This window comes from Lagenorhynchus albirostris, chromosome 2, assembly GCF_949774975.1.
Source record: "Lagenorhynchus albirostris chromosome 2, mLagAlb1.1, whole genome shotgun sequence".
NCBI classification, from domain to species: domain Eukaryota; kingdom Metazoa; phylum Chordata; class Mammalia; order Artiodactyla; family Delphinidae; genus Lagenorhynchus; species Lagenorhynchus albirostris.
In genome coordinates this window covers 82,540,088-82,558,087 of record NC_083096.1, presented here as the reverse complement: position 1 = coordinate 82,558,087, position 18,000 = coordinate 82,540,088, and the positions used below count along the sequence as shown (strand labels likewise).

The following is an 18,000-nucleotide window of genomic DNA, read 5'->3' as shown; positions in this document are numbered from 1 at the left end:
TGCCACTCTCGCACTTTGTCCCAGCTTACCCTTTCCCCTCCCCATGTCCTAAAGTCCATTCTCTATGTCTGCGTCTTTATTCCTGTCCTGCCCTTAGGTTTTTCAGAACCAATTTTTTTTTTTTAAGATTCCATATATATGTGTTAGCATATGGTATTTGTTTTTCTCTTTCTGACTTACGTCACCCTGTAAAAAGCATTAACTTCTTATTTAGTCTCAGAGTAACATTGTAGAAAGTGGTGAATTCCCACTTTACAGATGAGACAGCAATCCCAACGAGATTAAGTTGTCCATGGTAATACAACTAGTAAGGGAAGAAAGAGAAATGTTCTTACAGAGAAAAAGCTAAATTACAAATTGCCTCTCCTGGACTCACATCAACCTTTTGCCTTTCTAGGGGACTGATTCTGTGCTAGAAGTGTTTCGTATCCTTTCCAAGGAGGAAATTCAGAAGAAAATAGACAAGAAGATGAAGAAAGCTAAAAAGAAAGCAAAGTGTGTTTTCTTAATATTTACTACTAGTCAACAAGTATCGTGGGTGGGCCACATAGTACTGAAGGAAAAACTATGGCTTCTTTAAAGGAGTATTTACTCTGTTTTCAATTACCATTAAATGCTAGGGAAGATTTTATGGAGTGCTGGTAGTCCAAGTTTTTAATTTCTAAATACAGCTTCATAACTATCATATTCCTAGGTCTTGCACTCAGAGCCACACAGAACGAGAAGGGCAGTACAGATATTCAAACATGGCTTCTAAATGATTTAATTCTGAGAGGCTAGCAGTGTGTCTTCAGTGACAACAGCCTATACAGAAGGAATCCAGGTTGCATAGTGCTGACCTTTGGGACTGTGAGAAGGAAGACTGGTTGGACAGTTACATAATTGGAGTTTGGGGGCAGTATAACCTTACAATAAATAGGTCATTATAGCCATAGAAATCAGTTTCTCAGTGGTTGAAATTTATCAAGTCTCAAAGAAATAAAAAGTCACCAGTTTTTAAAAATTTTTATTTGCCAAAGCAAATCTTTTGAGACCTCTGGGGTTTTTTGGCATGGTTGGGTTATAAGTGCAAAGTAATGGGTTTTCTAAAAAGTCCTGAAGTTAGAGAAGTTTACTAGAAACACTTCAGTGGGATAGTTTGAACTATAAAGACTTGTCCCCAGAAATTTTATGGGCTTTTGCATTCAGAATCCGTTTATTGAGGGTACCCATAGGATGGAATAACACTTCATATTAATTGCGTTGTGGTTCACAAAGCGTTTTTACGTACACTACATTGTTTAATTCTCATGGTAATCCGTGTGGTTAAGTGACTCTTCCGGGTTCAATAAAGGTTGTTGGTCTCAGACCAGAGCTTGACTCAAGTAATAGCAAAGCTTCTTCTAGAAAAGTGATAGCATGATAGTCTTTTTTTTTCTCCTCTAGATTAAATTCTTGCAAAGAGGAGGAGGAAGACCTTGAAGTCAATGTTGAAATGACTCTGCAAGATGAAATCCAACGGGTGACTAACATCAAAACTTCTGCCAAAATCAAGTGAGTGAAAATGTAGTAGCTGAGGTATCTGAGAGAAGTATCTGAAGTGTTGCTACAAAATTGTATTGGCTTTTCCCACTATTTGTAAGCAGTCTCTGCAAATTACGTATCTGGAGATGGTGATCGTGGCCTCAGCTCCTGCCTCTCACCATGGGCCCACTTACTCATCATCTCATATTTGTTTTCTTATGATAGCGTTTTAGCTTTTTACTTACAGTTCTTTGCTGCCAGTTAAAAAGAAAAATGTATACCCCACATTCCAAAAGGATTTGCGGTCACTTATAAAAAAGAATACATGCACAGAAACAAGTCAGAGCCAGTATCTGAGCTCAGGTTTCTTGGACTTAAAAGCCTATACTAGACGACTGTCCAATACTCAGAGCACTCTTATTTGTAAAATCCTTTATACTTGTTCAAACTTTGTATAGATGGAGGGCATTGCAAAGCTTTTCTCCTAGAAAAAAATTAACCTGGTGAGCTAAGATGGTTGCTGGAACATTTATGAATATTTTCTCATGCAGATCCTTTGACTTGATTCATACTCCTCAAGGAGAGTTAAAGGCTGTCTTCCTTCTGCAAAACAACTTGGTGGAATTATATTCACTGAATCCATCCATGTCAGCTCCTCAGACTGTCAGGACAAACAGAATTACCATTGGGGGTCATCGCAGTGATGTGCGGACTTTGTCATTCAGCTCAGACAATATCGCTGTCCTTTCAGCAGCAGCTGATTCCGTTAAGATATGGAACAGGTTTGTGAAATGATGCTTTCTATAGCTTTATCCAATAGTGTTTTCTTCCCTTTGAGTTAGTTTTTAATACTCTTGATGGTTAGTTATTGTTACGGCCCTAAATACAGTTCCCTCAAAATGTATCTTCAGTGCATTTTGACTGTAGGCCTGTGGAGTTTAGAGTAGGAAAAATTGCCTTTTTAGATTTGGTATAAAAAATGTAAGTTTATTCCATGTCTGAAGCTTATTGCTGTACTTGGCTAGAGAAAAACACAAGCATACTTCCTACTCTAAATTCAAATAGGCTCTTAGTGCTTTACAGTAATTTTACCATGATTTCTCATTCCTCACTTTCCTAGATGACTATTTCACATGTTCTTACCTCTCCTCACACCTCACACCTGTAGCCCCTTTAAGCTGATGACCTTGCCTCCTAGTTCACTGAAGAAATGGAATCATCTAGAAAATGTTCATATGCTCCCACCTTAGCTGCATCTGTATCCACATAATCTTTCTTCCTATGACTGTTGGTGCTCCTAACCAAAAGGTAATCACAAGCTATATTTCTCCTTCTAGCAATTTTCCTTCCTCTCTTGCATCATTAATCTTCCCTCTCTGTTGGGTTGTTCGCATCAGCATACAGATACACTGTAATATCTCCCATCTTGAAGGAAGTAATCCTGTTTCATCCTTATCTCTCTGTCCAATTATCTCCCCCCATCCTCTGACTCCTTTTCTCCATCAGACCTTTATCCCCACCATTTCACCAAAACAGCTCTTGTCATCTCATCAGTGGTGTTCATGTTTCAAAATCCAGTGACCAATAAGCTTCGTTTGACACTGTCTTTGAATTGATAACTTTTCTCCTCTTTGAAACAGTTTGAATTTCATTACTTCCTCTTTCTCTGCTGGCTGTTGTTTTTCCTCAGTCTTGGCTAGACCTTTTTTATTTTGCTGACTTCTAACTGTTGGAATACTTCAGGGCAGAGTCTTTGAAACTTTTCTCTGTCTACATTCACTTTCTGTGATCTCTAGTCAGGTGGCTTTCTATAAGCTGATGACACTTAAATTTCTATCTCTAGCCATAGCCTCTCCCTGAACTTCAGACTCATAGGTCCAAAGCTTTTGTTTGTATCACCCTTGGATGTCTAATTAGGCATCTCAGATTTTTATATGTCCAAACCATACTTGTGATCTTCATTTCTTCAGTAGTCTCCCCACCCTCTGTTCCTACAGACTTCCCCATATTAGTAAATAATTACTTTCTGTGGTTTTTCTAGCCCAAATCCTTGGAGCCATTCTTGATTCTCTCATGTCCAGTGCATTAGCAAATCCTATCAGCTCTACCTTCAAAACTTCCCTGGTGGTCCAGTGGTTAAGAATACACCTGCCAATGCACAGGACATGGGTTCGATCCCTGGTCCGGGAAGATCCCACATGCCATGGGGCAACTAAGTCTGTGTGCCACAACTACTGAGCCTGCGCTCTACAGCCTGTGAGCCACAACTACTGAGCTTGCGTGCCACAACTACTGAAGCCCGCGCACTCTAGAGCCTGTGCGCTGCAACTCCTGAGCCCACACGCTGCAACTACTGAAGCCCACCTGCCTAGAGCCCGTGCTCTGCAACGAGGAGCCACCGCAATGAGAAGCCCGCACACCGCAATGAAGAGTAGCCCATGCTCACCACAACTAGAGAAAGCCAAGACGCAGCAATGAAGACCCAGTGCAGCCAAAAATAAATTAAAAAAAAAAAAAATGAGTGTTTAAAAAAACAAAACTCACCTGGAATTCAACCACATCTCATCACCTGCGCTGCCATGACCTGGTTCAAACCACCAACATCTCTTATCTGGATTGTAATAGCTTTCTGACCAGTCTTCCATGCTTCCTTACTTGCCCCTCTGTGGTCTATACTCAACACAGCGGCCAGTGTAATCTTTTTATAATGGAAGTTATATCACTTCCAGGAGCTCCATCTCACAAAGACTAACTACAAGCCACAGTCCTTACAGACATTGCCTCTTACCACTCTCCCCTTCTCCAGTGGAGCCACCCTGGCCTTTTCGTTATCCCTTACAGGCGACAGGAGCGTGCCTGTGTCATGGCTGTTGTGCTCCCTTTCTGCATGGAACCATATTCCCCTTTTGGCTAAGGCTTTCTCCCTCTCTTCTCATCACATGGCCATCCTGCTATCCCCTTCCCACCCTTGTACTCTTGGTCCCCTTCCCCCAGGTGCTGTGTTTCTCCATAGCACCTGCTACACCAATATTTGTCTCATTTCCAGAGGATGTTAAGCTTTATGAGATTTGGGGCCTCTTCTGTTTAATTCATTGTTATATCTCCAGCACCTAGAACGGTACCTGGCATTCAGTAAATGTTGAAGGAAGTGGGCCTTTGATATCTGTTTGTTGCATGGATGAATGTTTATGGTCCAGTAAAATGAACTGTACTTGTAAGGATACAGTATGCTAATTCGACTTGCAGTCCTCTGGCCTCACTTCTTTGTAGTGGCAGTCTGTTGAGCCCAGCAGATGCTTTTCTCAGCTCTTTCGTAGAATCTGTTCCTTAGGATTGGGAGCCGCCATGAAAGAAAACAAAGTTAGGTGCCGCTTACTAATTTCTCCCTTCACTGTAATAAGCCAGGGTTATTCAGACTTTATCCTTTCTCATATTGATCGTTCTGTGTGGCTAAGTTTGTATGAAATGTACATGCTGACCTCTCAGATGGAGAAGCAGGTTCTCTTAACATACAAGTTCTTTATTCCTTCTTTCTCACAGGTCTACACTGCAGTGTATTCGCACGATGACCTGCGAATATGCACTTTGCTCATTCTTTGTACCTGGTGATCGGCAGGTGGTCATAGGAACAAAGGTAAACAGGCTTTTCCATGGATTTGGGGGACTTTTTCTACTCAGTATTCTTAAAGTTGTTTGAGAAATATGCTTCCTATTTTAGCATATGGGAAATGTATTAGGGCCAGATAGTATGAGAGGGTGTTAGTTCATTGCCCTTTTTTTTGAGGTTTTTATTTTTATTTAATTTATTTATTTTGGGCTGCATTGGGTTTTCGTTGCTGTGCACAGGCTTTCTCTAGTTGCGGCGCGAACAGGGGCCAATCTTCGTCACGGTGTGTGGGCTTCTCATTGCAGTGGCTTCTCTCGGGCTCTAGATACACGGGCTTCAGTAGTTGTGGCTCACAGCCTCCTGAGCGCAGGCTCAGTAGTTGTGGCTCACGGGCTCCTGAGCGCAGGCTCAGTAGTTGTGGCTCACGGGCTCCTGAGCGCAGGCTCAGTAGTTGTGGCTCACGGGCTCCTGAGCGCAGGCTAAGTAGTTGTGGTTTGCGGGCTCTAGAGGGCAGGCTCAGTAGTTGTGGCGCGTGGGCTTAGTTGCTCCGTGGCATGTGGGATCTTCCCGGACCAGGGATCGAACCCTTGTCCCCTGCATCAGCAGGTGGATTCTTAACTACTGCACCACCAGGGAAGCACGAGGTTTTTATTTTTAAGTTTTGTTTTCTTTGTGTTTTTTTTTAAACCAAATCTTATGTCAAATTACGAAGAAAATTAAAATCATGACCTTGAGATAACTGTCACTAACATTTTGGAGATCAGCCTTTCATGCATCTTTTTATGAGCACACGTGTAATTGTGTTTTGAGAAGACTGATGATAAAAGACATTAAGTACCAGCATCATGCGTGGCAGATAGAAGCATTTGGTAAAGACAGCCTGACTGATGAAGTCCTCAGCTGCTAATCAGATTGGGAGATAACCATGAGGGAATAAGCAGACATGGATTTGGATTCAGGTTCTTCCCCTTACGAAATGGGTAATTTGGAGAAAGTCATATAACTTCTCTTAGTGTGTTTCATTATCTACACAATGGAATGGTGACACTTGCTTTTTGGCAGAGCCTTTTCTGCCAGATGGGCCTAGGTTAGAATCCCAGCTCTTCCACTTACTGGCTATAAGACCTTTTGGGCAAGTTACTCAACCCTGTGAGCCTTACTTTTTTCATGTAAAATGATGTAAATAACCTGCCTCACAGTCTGCAAAGCACTTAGCACAGAGACTGGCTCCCAGCAAATAACTAATAAATAAGAACTAGTAGCAGAAGTAGCACGAATGGTAGTAGTAGGGGTGGTAGTGGAAATAAAGTGGAATAAGGGCTATGGAATATTTTGAAAAGTGCTTTGCAAGTATTTGTCATTATTATCCCCCTAAACTAATGCCATGTGCGCATGATTATTTTATTAGAAAAAGCTATGTTATCATAATGGATATTTTTGGTCCAGCAAAAAGTGTAAAATAAGCTGGAGAGATTTTAGGGTCAGCGTCAGTGAAAGAACATTAAATTTCAGTTAAAAGTTTTCCTCGGTTTTCATTCGTTCTTTTAACAAATGTCCATTCACTATCTGCTATTGGGAAAACATTTTGCACATTGCTTCAAAGACTATTTGTATGACTCAGACAGAATCCCTAGCCTAGTCTCTGTGCCGTGCTGCTAACATACATGATCTCATTTAATCCCCACAACAGCTTAGAGGGGTTGGTGATATAAACTCCATTTTTCAGATGGAAAAACGGGCTCACGCAGATGAACTTACCCACAGTCAGCGTTAGAGAGAAGCAGCCCTGGGATTCAAGTCTTCCCCTTACGTTCTTTCCACCACATGTGCACAGGCTTGTCATAGAGCAGGCTTTGCCACTGCGTGTGTTCCGTGCTGGCACCATGGCCACAGCGTGAACATGGTCTAAACAGGAAGCGTAGCTGATAGCTTTCTAAGCTACTGTGATTTTGTTTTTTTCAAGTTCATTGCCCTCCCTAGCATTGTAGGTAGTATTTCTCATTATCAGTGTATTCTAGAGGGGGAAATCAAGAGTTGGTTAAGCCAACTACCGTAGAGGATAGTCCACTTAAAGGACTGATTAAGTTTTTTAAAGGTTTTTAAGTTCCCCATTTGCTCTTATGTTTATTCTGATATGCCTGTGGCCATGATATTTACCTTTTGAAGTTGAGGAAACCAGTGGAAGTGACAGTAGTCCTGTACTCAAGGTTGTACTGTTCCTTAGTTGTACAGTATAGCAACCCTGCCAGGATTAACCCAACATGTCCGTAGGGGATTTAACAACATTTATTCACAGAGGAAGTACAGAGCATGGACCGTGGAAGCCCGTTTCCCGAGCAGTTAGCTACATTGTTGCTGCTTGGTTATGAAACTGTGTAGGTTGTGTGTTCATTTTGTGTCTTCCAAAGACAGGAAAGCTGCAGCTTTATGACTTGGCCTCAGGAAATCTGCTGGAGACAATAGATGCACATGATGGAGCTTTATGGTCCTTGTCTCTCTCTCCAGATCAGGTAACTAAACCAGATATTAAGATCTGGGCTTCAGTACTCTGGCTGTACTTCCCATTTCTTATATCAAGTTCTACTGCTGCTGAACAGGGATTTGTCTCAGGGTTTCTTTAAAGAAAGCCCACTTCTGTCTAATGTCTAGCTTTTATATATGATGCCATATCTTGTGCCTGATAATATGAATAGCTGTCATTATGATTTGAAATCTTGTTCAGCTGCTGTTCATCATCAGCTCCATGACATCAAATTGCTTACCCTCCTGACTTTGTACCAGTGGTTTGTGATACCTCTTAAGAGGAAATACTTCCTGGGGCAACACAATGTGGAGGATAGAGTAGACTTTTGTGCTCCCCTTTTAGTCCATACATCTATGACTAAATAAATCTAGTGATTTTTTTAGTAAATATGTGAACCTTTTCAAGTCAATAACTGTATTTCCCTTCAAAGGAGTCACCCTGGAGAACTGTGTACTTATTCCAGTAATGGTGCTGTCGCTCAGAACATTTTGAGATATTTTTTGACAACACCTTAAGGGATTGTGGCCCATTTATTTGAATACTCCCAATGGTGGCAAACCTTCATTCATTGAAAGTAGATATTTTTGGAAAAAAACGGAACCTGGAATTTAGACTGGGTAATGCCATTTGGGGTCAGAAATGAAACAGCATTTAAAATTTAAATAGTAGCAACATCTAGCATTTGTAGAGTGTTCTCTTTTCCAAAGTGTTTTCACGTCCATCATGTCATTATTGTTATTTTCACAATGATTTTATAAACTAGGTAGTCTTTACAACTGCACCAACACTGAGGGTCATTATAAGGTTATTTTCCCATGTTACAAATCTCTGAAATAGCAGAATAGACATTTGAGATGTAGTTTTCTGACTCTATAGTCCTTATAGCTTACACTAACACTAAAATGTGATAAAACCAATTGAATACTTCATAGCAAATTCTTTTGACTGTTGCCTTACCCTGCAGTGTTCATTGAGTCTTTCTTCCTGATGCTGAATGAAAGTATAACTAGAACTTTACACTAGTTATCATCTGACTACATTAGTCTCTGCTAGGAGTTCTCCAGTAGGATCTGTGGTGGCATCCCATAAAGAGCAATGAAGGGAGTTAAGGAAAAACCACATATCCTAATTCTTATCCCATGCCATTAAATAAAAATGGTCTTTTATACTATTTTCAGGTGTCTTATTAATACTATTTTCAGGTGTCTTATTAAAGTTTCTATACTAAGATATTTTTTTAACGGAAATGTCATTTGATTTTCAGCGTGGCTTTGTGACAGGTGGTGCAGATAAATCTGTCAAGTTCTGGGATTTTGAGTTGGTGAAAGATGAAAACAGTACCCAGAAGAGGTGAGTGGACATTTTTTATTTGTGTCCATTTTTGGGGAGCGAAAATCGGGAACCATTGAATGGGTTTTTGACATGTATTGATATTTCTGTTGAGCTCCAGAGGGTTTTTGGAATTTTTTTGTGCCTTTGTACTCATTTTTCTTGATGCTTTCTGTAATGCTAGGCTTTCTGTGAAGCAAACCCGAACCTTGCAACTAGATGAAGAAGTTCTGTGTGTCAGTTACTCTCCCAATCAAAAGCTGTTGGCTGTGTCTTTGCTGGACTGTACTGTGAAAGTTTTCTATGTTGATACTTTAAAGGTACAGTGGTTATGCCTATGGATATTTGCTTTCTTTCTGACTGACCATGGGTTGAGACTATAAAGAAGTGTCCTTGAGTGTTCCCAGCAGTAGTATGTTTCTAAAAATTTGTGAATCAAAACATTGCAAGTACACTAGGAAGGCTAGGGTTTTAAAAGAATCCTTTGGTTCATAAATTTTGTTTAAAGCAAGTTGTATTTCATATGTTCAGAAAATCTGTGGACAGAAAATCCTGTCGTGGCCAGTAGTTTTAAGAGCGATGCTAGGTGTCTTAGGCAGTGATTCCACACTTGGCTGTAAGTCAGGATCATTTGAGTTGCTTTTAAAAATATAGATTACTGGGCTCTATGCCCAGAGTCTCAGTGGGACTGGATTGGGCCTGGAAATATTGTTGTGAAACAAGTGCTCCAGAGACTTTTCAGCTAAGAGACGTTCCAGAGAACGTCTCTGTTCCATATTCTAACTGAGGGAATAGGCTTCTGCAGCAGCCCTGGCTCCACTGTATTGCAGCATTCTTGGCAAGTGCATGCTGGGGTTGTATGCTGGATATGGGTACAAGTCACCTTCAGTGGTTTGACTGTCTTCTTTAAAACTACAGACATAAAGCAATCCAGAACAGTCTTAGCATTGTACTTAAAGTTATGTTTTAGGTCTACAGGTAATAAATTATACCTGTGTTTTATAGACATGAGTTATTTATATTCTTTTTTTATTTTTAAATGTTTAGTTTTTTCTCTCACTATATGGACACAAACTGCCTGTCATATGCATGGACATCTCTTATGTAAGTAAAATTTAAATAGTGTCTCAGTAACAAGTTGTCTTTTCTAAAATGCTGTCTTAGTTCTTGGCTTGATAGCTTCATTTTAGTATTTTTCAGTTTGTTGTATAACTGACTATCCTAAAAAAAATCATACCTTAGATATATATATTTCTTTAATGCTTTTAGAATATTTTCACAGATACCTGAATTAATCCTCATAACCAACTCCCTGTTTTGGATTCCCCAAATAGTATTTTCTTGTATAAAAATAATATAATTGGTAGAACACCCTAGAATATGAAGAACTTTCAAAAAGGCAGCCCCCTTTGTTCTGAAGTATAATGTTTGTAAGGAAAATGGAACTTTGCAATATTTACGGTATTTTGCGTTATGTATACTTCTAGTCTCTTGACCAAAGTCATATTTTTTGTAATGTCTAGTTATGATTAGGAGTGGCAATATATATTTAAAAACAATGTCTAGTCTGTGTAAAAGGAATTGGCCCCTGCTCTAGCTTGTCTGCACTCAGTGCATTAACAGAATAAATTGGTGTCAGAAAATATTTTCAGTTTTCTTGTTATGTTGACAGCAATTTGCACTAGGTGCTAAAACAGGAAAGGTAAGAAAATCAGTGATAGGAGACATGGCATAAAAAGGGCTAGGTCATAAACATTCTATATAGTAGATTCTTTCCCAGCCTTATTCTTCTCTTTCCCTCTTCTCTCCCCCCAAACTCTATGACAGAGATTAGAGATTCTTTATTCTATCTGTTGGACAAAGTAAACATAACCTCCATCAAGGCATAACACTGTCCTGTAGCAGGACCAAAACATCTAAGCCACAGAGTTCTTGCTTACTTACAAGCTTTATAAGTAGATCTGTAGGTAAAAGAGAGGATGTAGGTGCTCTTGGTAAAGAGATGAAATTAATTTTTTGGCATTAATGTTTGTGAAAGAAATGGGATACATGTTCTGGTTAGCTTTTCTCCAATTAGAGTTTCAGATAATCAAGTAATGTTTTACTTCTCTTCCTCCTAGGATGGAGCACTGATAGCAACTGGCTCTGCTGACAGGAATGTGAAGATCTGGGGTCTGGACTTTGGGGACTGCCACAAGTCTCTGTTTGCACATGATGACAGGTAGGTGTCATCTTTTCAAAGACCTCCCGTTGAGTCACCTGTAGGTATCATTTCCCGGGAGCATCTGTGTCTATTATTTAGTGTTCTCAGATAGTCAGAAATTAAAAATTCTAAAATATAGTCAGACACTCTAGAACTAGCTATTCAAAAGCTATTTATGTGTATAAGACTCTTTTTAATGATGAGGAATTTGATGACATTTGAGTACTTCTCTCACTTTTCAGTGTGATGTACCTAAAGTTTGTACCCAAGTCTCACCTCTTCTTCACTGCTGGGAAAGACCATAAGATTAAGCAGTGGGATGCAGACAAATTTGAACACATACAAACTCTGGAGGTAACCTCTTGCCTGCTTTGCTTGCTCAGTACTTAAGAACTTCTTTTAAGATCAAGTGTTGATTTCCCACTAATGTAAGCAGTTAGCGGTCTATGAATAAGGTATTCTTACTCAGGATTTTTGTTTTTTGTCCTTTCTCTCCGCAGGGGCATCACCAGGAAATATGGTGCTTGGCTGTAAGCCCCAGTGGGGACTATATTGTATCATCGTCCCATGACAAATCTCTGAGACTTTGGGAGAGAACAAGGGAGCCTCTTATTCTTGAGGAAGAAAGGGAGATGGTAAGGTGTTCAGCCTTGGTTACAAATGTGCTGGTGGGTGTCAGTATCTGACACGCTGTCTCAGCTCGAGTTTCCTGTCTAGTGCTGTCACACCTCAGTCAGTGCAAGTCCATTGAGCTCCAAAAGATGTTTCCAAGACTGCTGACACCACTTCGGCAGCCATGCGGAGACAGAGATGCCATAAGGGGGTTGGATTGTGAAAGAAGCAGCTTCTCACTGTCTCATTTCACTTCACATAGGGGTCATGTTTTTTCTTTGAAATTAATTCATATCTATCTCTTGTCAGCAAAGGGAGGCAGAATATGAGGAGAGTGTGGCCAAAGAAGACCAACCAGTAGTAAGTAAATCTTTCGGGACCCTCAGACTGTGTCCTGTAATTATCTTATTGGAATTTACTGTAATTTCAAGAATTTCTAATGGGATTAGAATTGGGACTAGATGTCAGAGTCATCCACAGCTGATACGGGAAGGAATCTGTGTAGTCCTTCTTAATCCGGCTGTATATCCTGATTTTATGGGACAAATGATTGACCAGATTTGGTATTGAATGATTTTCGTTCTGGCTTTTTTTTAAGGAGGCTTCAGGCAGTTGTTTCACTGTAAATCAAAAATCAGAAAAAAATTGAGAAATTGGGCATTCTCTTTAAACGTGTTGTAGAGCAGGGTATTCTTCTGATAATGCATATAACACATTTAACATAGTGTCTGGCACTTACTAAGTACTCAGTTAATGGTAGCTGATAACAGCATGTAACAATCATTGTAACATAGTAATGTCTATTCTTTTCTGGATATAAGATTAATTTATTGGCTCTTTAACACCTGTCAATGAAATTGTTAAAGGATCTCTTTGTTCCTGGCAGGTTCCGGGAGAGACTCAAGGTGACAATTACTTTACTGGAAAGAAAACTATTGAAACGGTCAAAGCAGTAAGTTGATACTAGAATGCAGTATCTCATTTTTAATTTTTTTTTTATTTCCAAAAAGTATTTTATTTATTTATTTATTCTAAAGAAAAACACAGAGGAAACAATTAAAAGAAATAAAAACAGCATGAAATTGCCCTTTTTCTAGACTTGACCCTAAAATCACCAAATAAGTGTTAAGAGCCCCTATTCTAATTCCTTTACTTTATGGCAGTAGTTCTCAAAGTGGAGCCCCCAGACCAGAAGCATCAGCATCCCCTGAGAGCTTGTTAGAAAAGGAAATTCCCAGGCCCTAGCCCAAACCTACTGAATGTGGATCACAGGGGTGGGGTGAGCAATAAGTGGGGGTTTTTTTGTTTGTTTGCTGTTTTGATTATAGACTCTTTTTTTTAAATTGAAGTGTAGTTGATTTACAATGTTGTGTTAATTTTTGCTGTACAGCAAAGTAATTCAGTTATATATACATTCTTATAAATTCTTTTCCATTATGGTTTATCATAGGATACTGAATATAGTTCCCTGTGCTATACAGTAGGACCTTGATGTTTATCCATTCCATATATAGTAGCTTACATCTGCTAACCCCAACCTCCTACTCCATCCCTCCCCCAAAGCAGCCACAAGTCTGTTCTCTATGTCCGTGAGTCTGTCTCTCTTATGTAGATGGGTTCATTTGTGTCATGTTTTAGATTTTACATATAAGTGATATCATACGGTATTTGTGTCTCTTTCTGACTTAGTTCATTCAGTATGATAATCTCTAGTTGCAACCATGTTGCTGCAAATGGCATATTTTGTTCTTTTTTATGGTTCAGTAGTATTCCATTGTACATTTGTACCACATCTTTTTTTTCTTAAACATCTTTATTGGAGTATAATTGCTTTACAATGTTGTGTTAGTTTCTGCTGTATAACAAAGTGAATCAGCTATATGTATACATATATCCCCTCCCTCTTGCATCTCCCTCCCACCCTCCCTATCCCACCCCTCTAGTGTACCACATCTTCTTTATCCATTCATCTGTTGATGGACATTTATTTAGGTTGTTTCCATGTCTTGGCTATTGTGAATAGTGCTGCTATGAACATAAGGGAGCACGTATCTTTTTGGATTAGAGTTTTGTCTGGATATATGCCCAGGAGTGGGATTGATGGATCATATGGTAATTCTATTTTTAGTTTCTTGAGGAACCTCCATACTGTTTTCCATAGTGGCTGTACCAACTTACATTTCCACCAACAGTGTAAGAGGGTTCCCTTTTCTTCACATCCTCTCCAACGTTTGTTATTTGTAGAGTTTTTAATGTGGCCATTCTGACCACTGTGAGGTAGTACCTCATTGTAGTTTTGATTTGTATTTTTCTAATAATTAGTAATGTTGAGCATCTTTTCATGTGCCTACTGGCCATCTGTATTTCTTTGGAGAAATGTCTGTTTAGGTCTTCTGCCCATTTTTCAATTGGGTTTGTTTTTTTGTTATAGAGTTGTATGAGCTGTTTGTATGTTTCGGAAATTAAGTCCTTGTCAGTCACATCGTTCACAAATATTTTCTTCCATTCTGTAGGTTGTTTTTTCATTTTTTTTATGGTTTCCTTTGCTGTGCAGAAGCTTGTAAGTTTGATTATGTCCCATTTAATTATTTTTGTTTTTATTTCTACTGCCTTGGGAGACTGACCTAAGAAAATATTGGTACTATCTATGTCAGAGAATGTTTTGTCTATAATCTCTTTTGGGAGTTTTATGGTGTCATGCCTTATGTTTAAGTCTTTAAGCCATTTTGAGTTTATTTCTGTGTATGGTGAGAGGGTGTGTTCTAACTTCATCAATTTACATGCAGCTGTCCAGCTTTCCCAACACCACTTGCTGAAGAGACTGTCTTTTTCCCATTGTATGTTCTTGCCTCCTTTGTTGAAGGTTACTTGACAGTAGGTGTGTGGGTTTATTTCTGAGCTCTCTATTCTGTTCCGTTGATCCATATGTCTCTTTTTGTGCCAATACCATGCTGTTTTGATTACTGTAGCTTTGTAGTATTGTCTGAAGTCTGGGAGGGTTATGCCTCCCACTTTGTTCGTTTTCTTCAGGATTGCTTTGGCAATTCTGGGTCTTTTATGGTTCCGTATAAATTTTAGGATTATTTGTTCTAGTTCTGTGAAAAATGTCATGGGTAATTTGGTAGGGATCACATTAAATCTGTAAATTGCCTTGGGTAGTATGCTCATTTTAACAGTATTCTTCCAGTCCAAGAACATGGGATATCTTTCCATTTCTTTTTTAAAAAATAAATTTATTTATTTATTTATTTCTGCCTGCATTGGGTCTTCATTGCTGCATGCGGGCTTTCTCTAGTTGTGGCGAGTGGGGGCTACTCTTTGTTGCAGTACACGGGCTCTAGGCGTGCAGGCTGCAGTAGTTGTGGCACATGGGCTCAGTAGTTGTGGCTTGCAGGCTCTAGAGCGTGGGCTCAGTAGTTGTGGCACATGGACTTAGTTGCTCCACGGCATGTGGGATCTTCCTGGACCAGGGCTCGAACCCGTGTGCCCTATGTTGGCAGACAGATTCTTAACCACTGTGCCACCAGGGAAGTCCCTATCTTTCCATTTCATTGAATCATCTTCAATTTTCTTTATTGAGGTTTTATAGTTCTCAGTGTATAAGTCTTTCACTTTCTTGGTCAGGTCTGTTGCTAAGTATTTTAGTTTTGGGTTGCAATTTTGAAAGGTATTTTGGTTTTTTTGGATGTAATGTCCTGAAAATATCAGTTAAGTCTAACTCTTCTATTGTGTCATTTAAGATCTCTGTTGCCTTGATTTTCTGTCTAGAAGATCAGTCCATTGATGTGAGTAGGGTTTTAAAGTCTCCTACTATTGTATTGTCAGTTTTTCCCTTTATGTATATTAGTATTTTCTTTTTTTTTTTTTTTTTTGTGGTATGTGGGCCTCTCACTGTTGTGGCCTCTCCCATTGCGGAGCGCAGGCTAAGCGGCCATGGCTCACGGGCCCAGCCGCTCCGCAGCATGCGGGATCTTCCCGTACCGGGGCATGAACCCGTGTCCCCTGCATCGGCAGGCAGACTCTCAACCACTGCGCTACCGGGGAAGCCCTAGTATTTTCTTTTTATTTAAATTTATTTTTATTTTTGGCTGCGTTGGGTCTTCGTTGCTGCATGTGGGCTTTCTCTAGCGGCAGCGAGTGGGGGCTACTCTTTCTTGCGGTGCGTGGGCTTCTCATTGCGGTAGCTTCTCTTTGTTGTGGTGCACAGGCTTCAGTAGTTGTGGCACGTAGGCTCAGTAGTTGTGGTTCGTGGGCTCTAGAGCACAGGCTCAGTAGTGGCACATGGTCTTAGTTGCTCCGTGACATGTGGGATCTTCCCGGACCAGGGCTCGAACTCGTGTCCCCTGCATTGGCAAGCGGACTCTTAACCACTGTGTTACCAGGGAAGTCCCTGTATATTAGTATTTGTTTTATGTATTTGGGTGCTCCTATATTGGGTGCATACATGTTGATGAGTGTAAACTCCTCTTCTTGTATTGATCCTTTTATTATTATATAGTGTCCTTCTTTATGGGCTTTGTTTTAAAGTCTGTTTTGTCCAATATGAGTATTGCAACCCCAGCTTTCTTGTCATTTCTGTTTGCATGAAATATCTTTTTACATTCCCTCCTTTCAATATTTCATCTTTGTCCCTTTTTCTTTGTTTTTCCTTTTGTGGCTTGATGATTTTCTTTCATATTCTTTTCTTTTTGGTTTTTGTGACTCTATTGTATGTTTTTCATTTGTAGTTATCCTGTTTTTCAAGTATGTTAACCCCGTCCTATATCTACTTGCCTCAGACTGGTAGTCATATAGGCTCAAACACATCCTAGGAAATGAAAAAAAGAAAAATCTACCTTTTCTTACTCTCCTCACCCACATTTTATGATTTTGATGTCCTGTTTACATCTTCACGTTCATGCTTTTGCTGTTCATTGTGGTATCATCACGTTCACAAAAATTTTAATTTATTTTTTAATCTGTGTACTGGCTTATTTATGTGAGTTGCTTTCCAATTGTAAATTTTCTCTTCCCTATATATTTTTCCTACTTTTCTGCTTAGAGAGGACCTTTCAATATTTGCTTCAGGATAGGTTTAGTATTGCTATATTCTTTTAGTTTTTGCTTGTCTGAGAAATTCTTTATCCCTCCTTCTATTCTAAATGATACTCTTGCTGGCTAGAGTATCCTCGGATGCACATTCTTCCCTTTCAGGACTTCGCATCTATCTTGCCACTCCCTTCTGGCCTGCAGTGTTTCTGTAGAGAAATCTGCTGATAGCCTTATGGGGGTTCCCTTATAATTAACTGTTTTTTTCTTGCTGCCTTGAGAATCCTCTTCATCTTTAACTTGTGCCTTTTTTATTATAATATGTCTTGGTGTAGGTTTGGGTTTACCTTGTTTGGGACCCTCTGTGCTTCCTGTACCTGCTTTATCTGTTTCCTTCTTTAGGTTTGGGAAGTTTTCAGCCATAATTTTTCAAATACATTTTCAGTCCCCTTTTCTCTTCCCCTTCTGGAATCCCGATTATGTGTAGATTGGTACACTTTATATTATCCCATAGGTCTCTTATATTGCTTTCATTTTCTTCTCATTTGGCTTTCTGTCTGCTGTCCTGATGGGTGATTTCCATCATTCTATCTTCCAGGTCACTTATTCGTTCTCCATTATTTATTCTGCTGTTCATTGCCTGTAGTTCAGTTTTTGTCTCGACAAATGAGTTTTCTAATTTTTCTTGGTTCCTCTTTACCGTTTCTAGTTCCTTTTTCTAGTACTCTGCATTTCTGTTGATAGCCTTTCTTAATTCCTTCAGTATTTTCATTATCTCCTTTTTGAAATCAGTGTCTTATTAGACTGAAGAGGTCTATCTACTGTGGTCTTGGAGGGCTGTTTTTATGTGGGAGCATCCCTGTGTAGCCTGTGTGGGTTTAATATTTTTGGTGCAAGGGCTGATTTTCGTATGGATGCCTGTTGCCTCTTTTCTCAGCGTGTGCTGGCCATTATCCCCTTAATAGAGGGTGTGCAGATGCAGTGGCTGGTGCCTGGTTGTGGGGTTCTCAGCGGCAGTGGTGGCTCATGTGTGCCCCCGGAGCACATGATGGGAGCAGAGGCAGCTCATGATCACTCTTGGAGCTCATGTAGGCAGTGTCCTGCCGCCTGAGAGCTCACTCAGGGAAAACGGCTGCAGGGTGGCTCCCGCGCCTCCCCTCGCACACTGCCCACACAACAGCACCTCTCCAAAGC

General features: G+C 39.9%; 1 protein-coding gene across 2 annotated transcripts in view; it reads left to right on the top strand.

Annotated features, from left to right (window-relative positions):
• Positions 1–18,000, top strand: part of WDR3 (WD repeat domain 3) — a 40,515-nt gene that overhangs the window by 12,457 nt on the left and 10,058 nt on the right. For both annotated transcript variants that reach the window (XM_060139222.1, XM_060139220.1), the window contains exons 9-21: positions 398–495; positions 1,426–1,533; positions 2,055–2,285; positions 5,044–5,137; positions 7,519–7,620; positions 8,899–8,984; positions 9,148–9,283; positions 10,011–10,067; positions 11,084–11,184; positions 11,409–11,520; positions 11,667–11,801; positions 12,088–12,138; positions 12,665–12,730. In XM_060139222.1, coding sequence (XP_059995205.1) covers positions 398–495; positions 1,426–1,533; positions 2,055–2,285; positions 5,044–5,137; positions 7,519–7,620; positions 8,899–8,984; positions 9,148–9,283; positions 10,011–10,067; positions 11,084–11,184; positions 11,409–11,520; positions 11,667–11,801; positions 12,088–12,138; positions 12,665–12,730 — 1,377 coding nt within the window. The remainder of the gene's footprint in view (positions 1–397; positions 496–1,425; positions 1,534–2,054; positions 2,286–5,043; positions 5,138–7,518; positions 7,621–8,898; positions 8,985–9,147; positions 9,284–10,010; positions 10,068–11,083; positions 11,185–11,408; positions 11,521–11,666; positions 11,802–12,087; positions 12,139–12,664; positions 12,731–18,000) is intronic.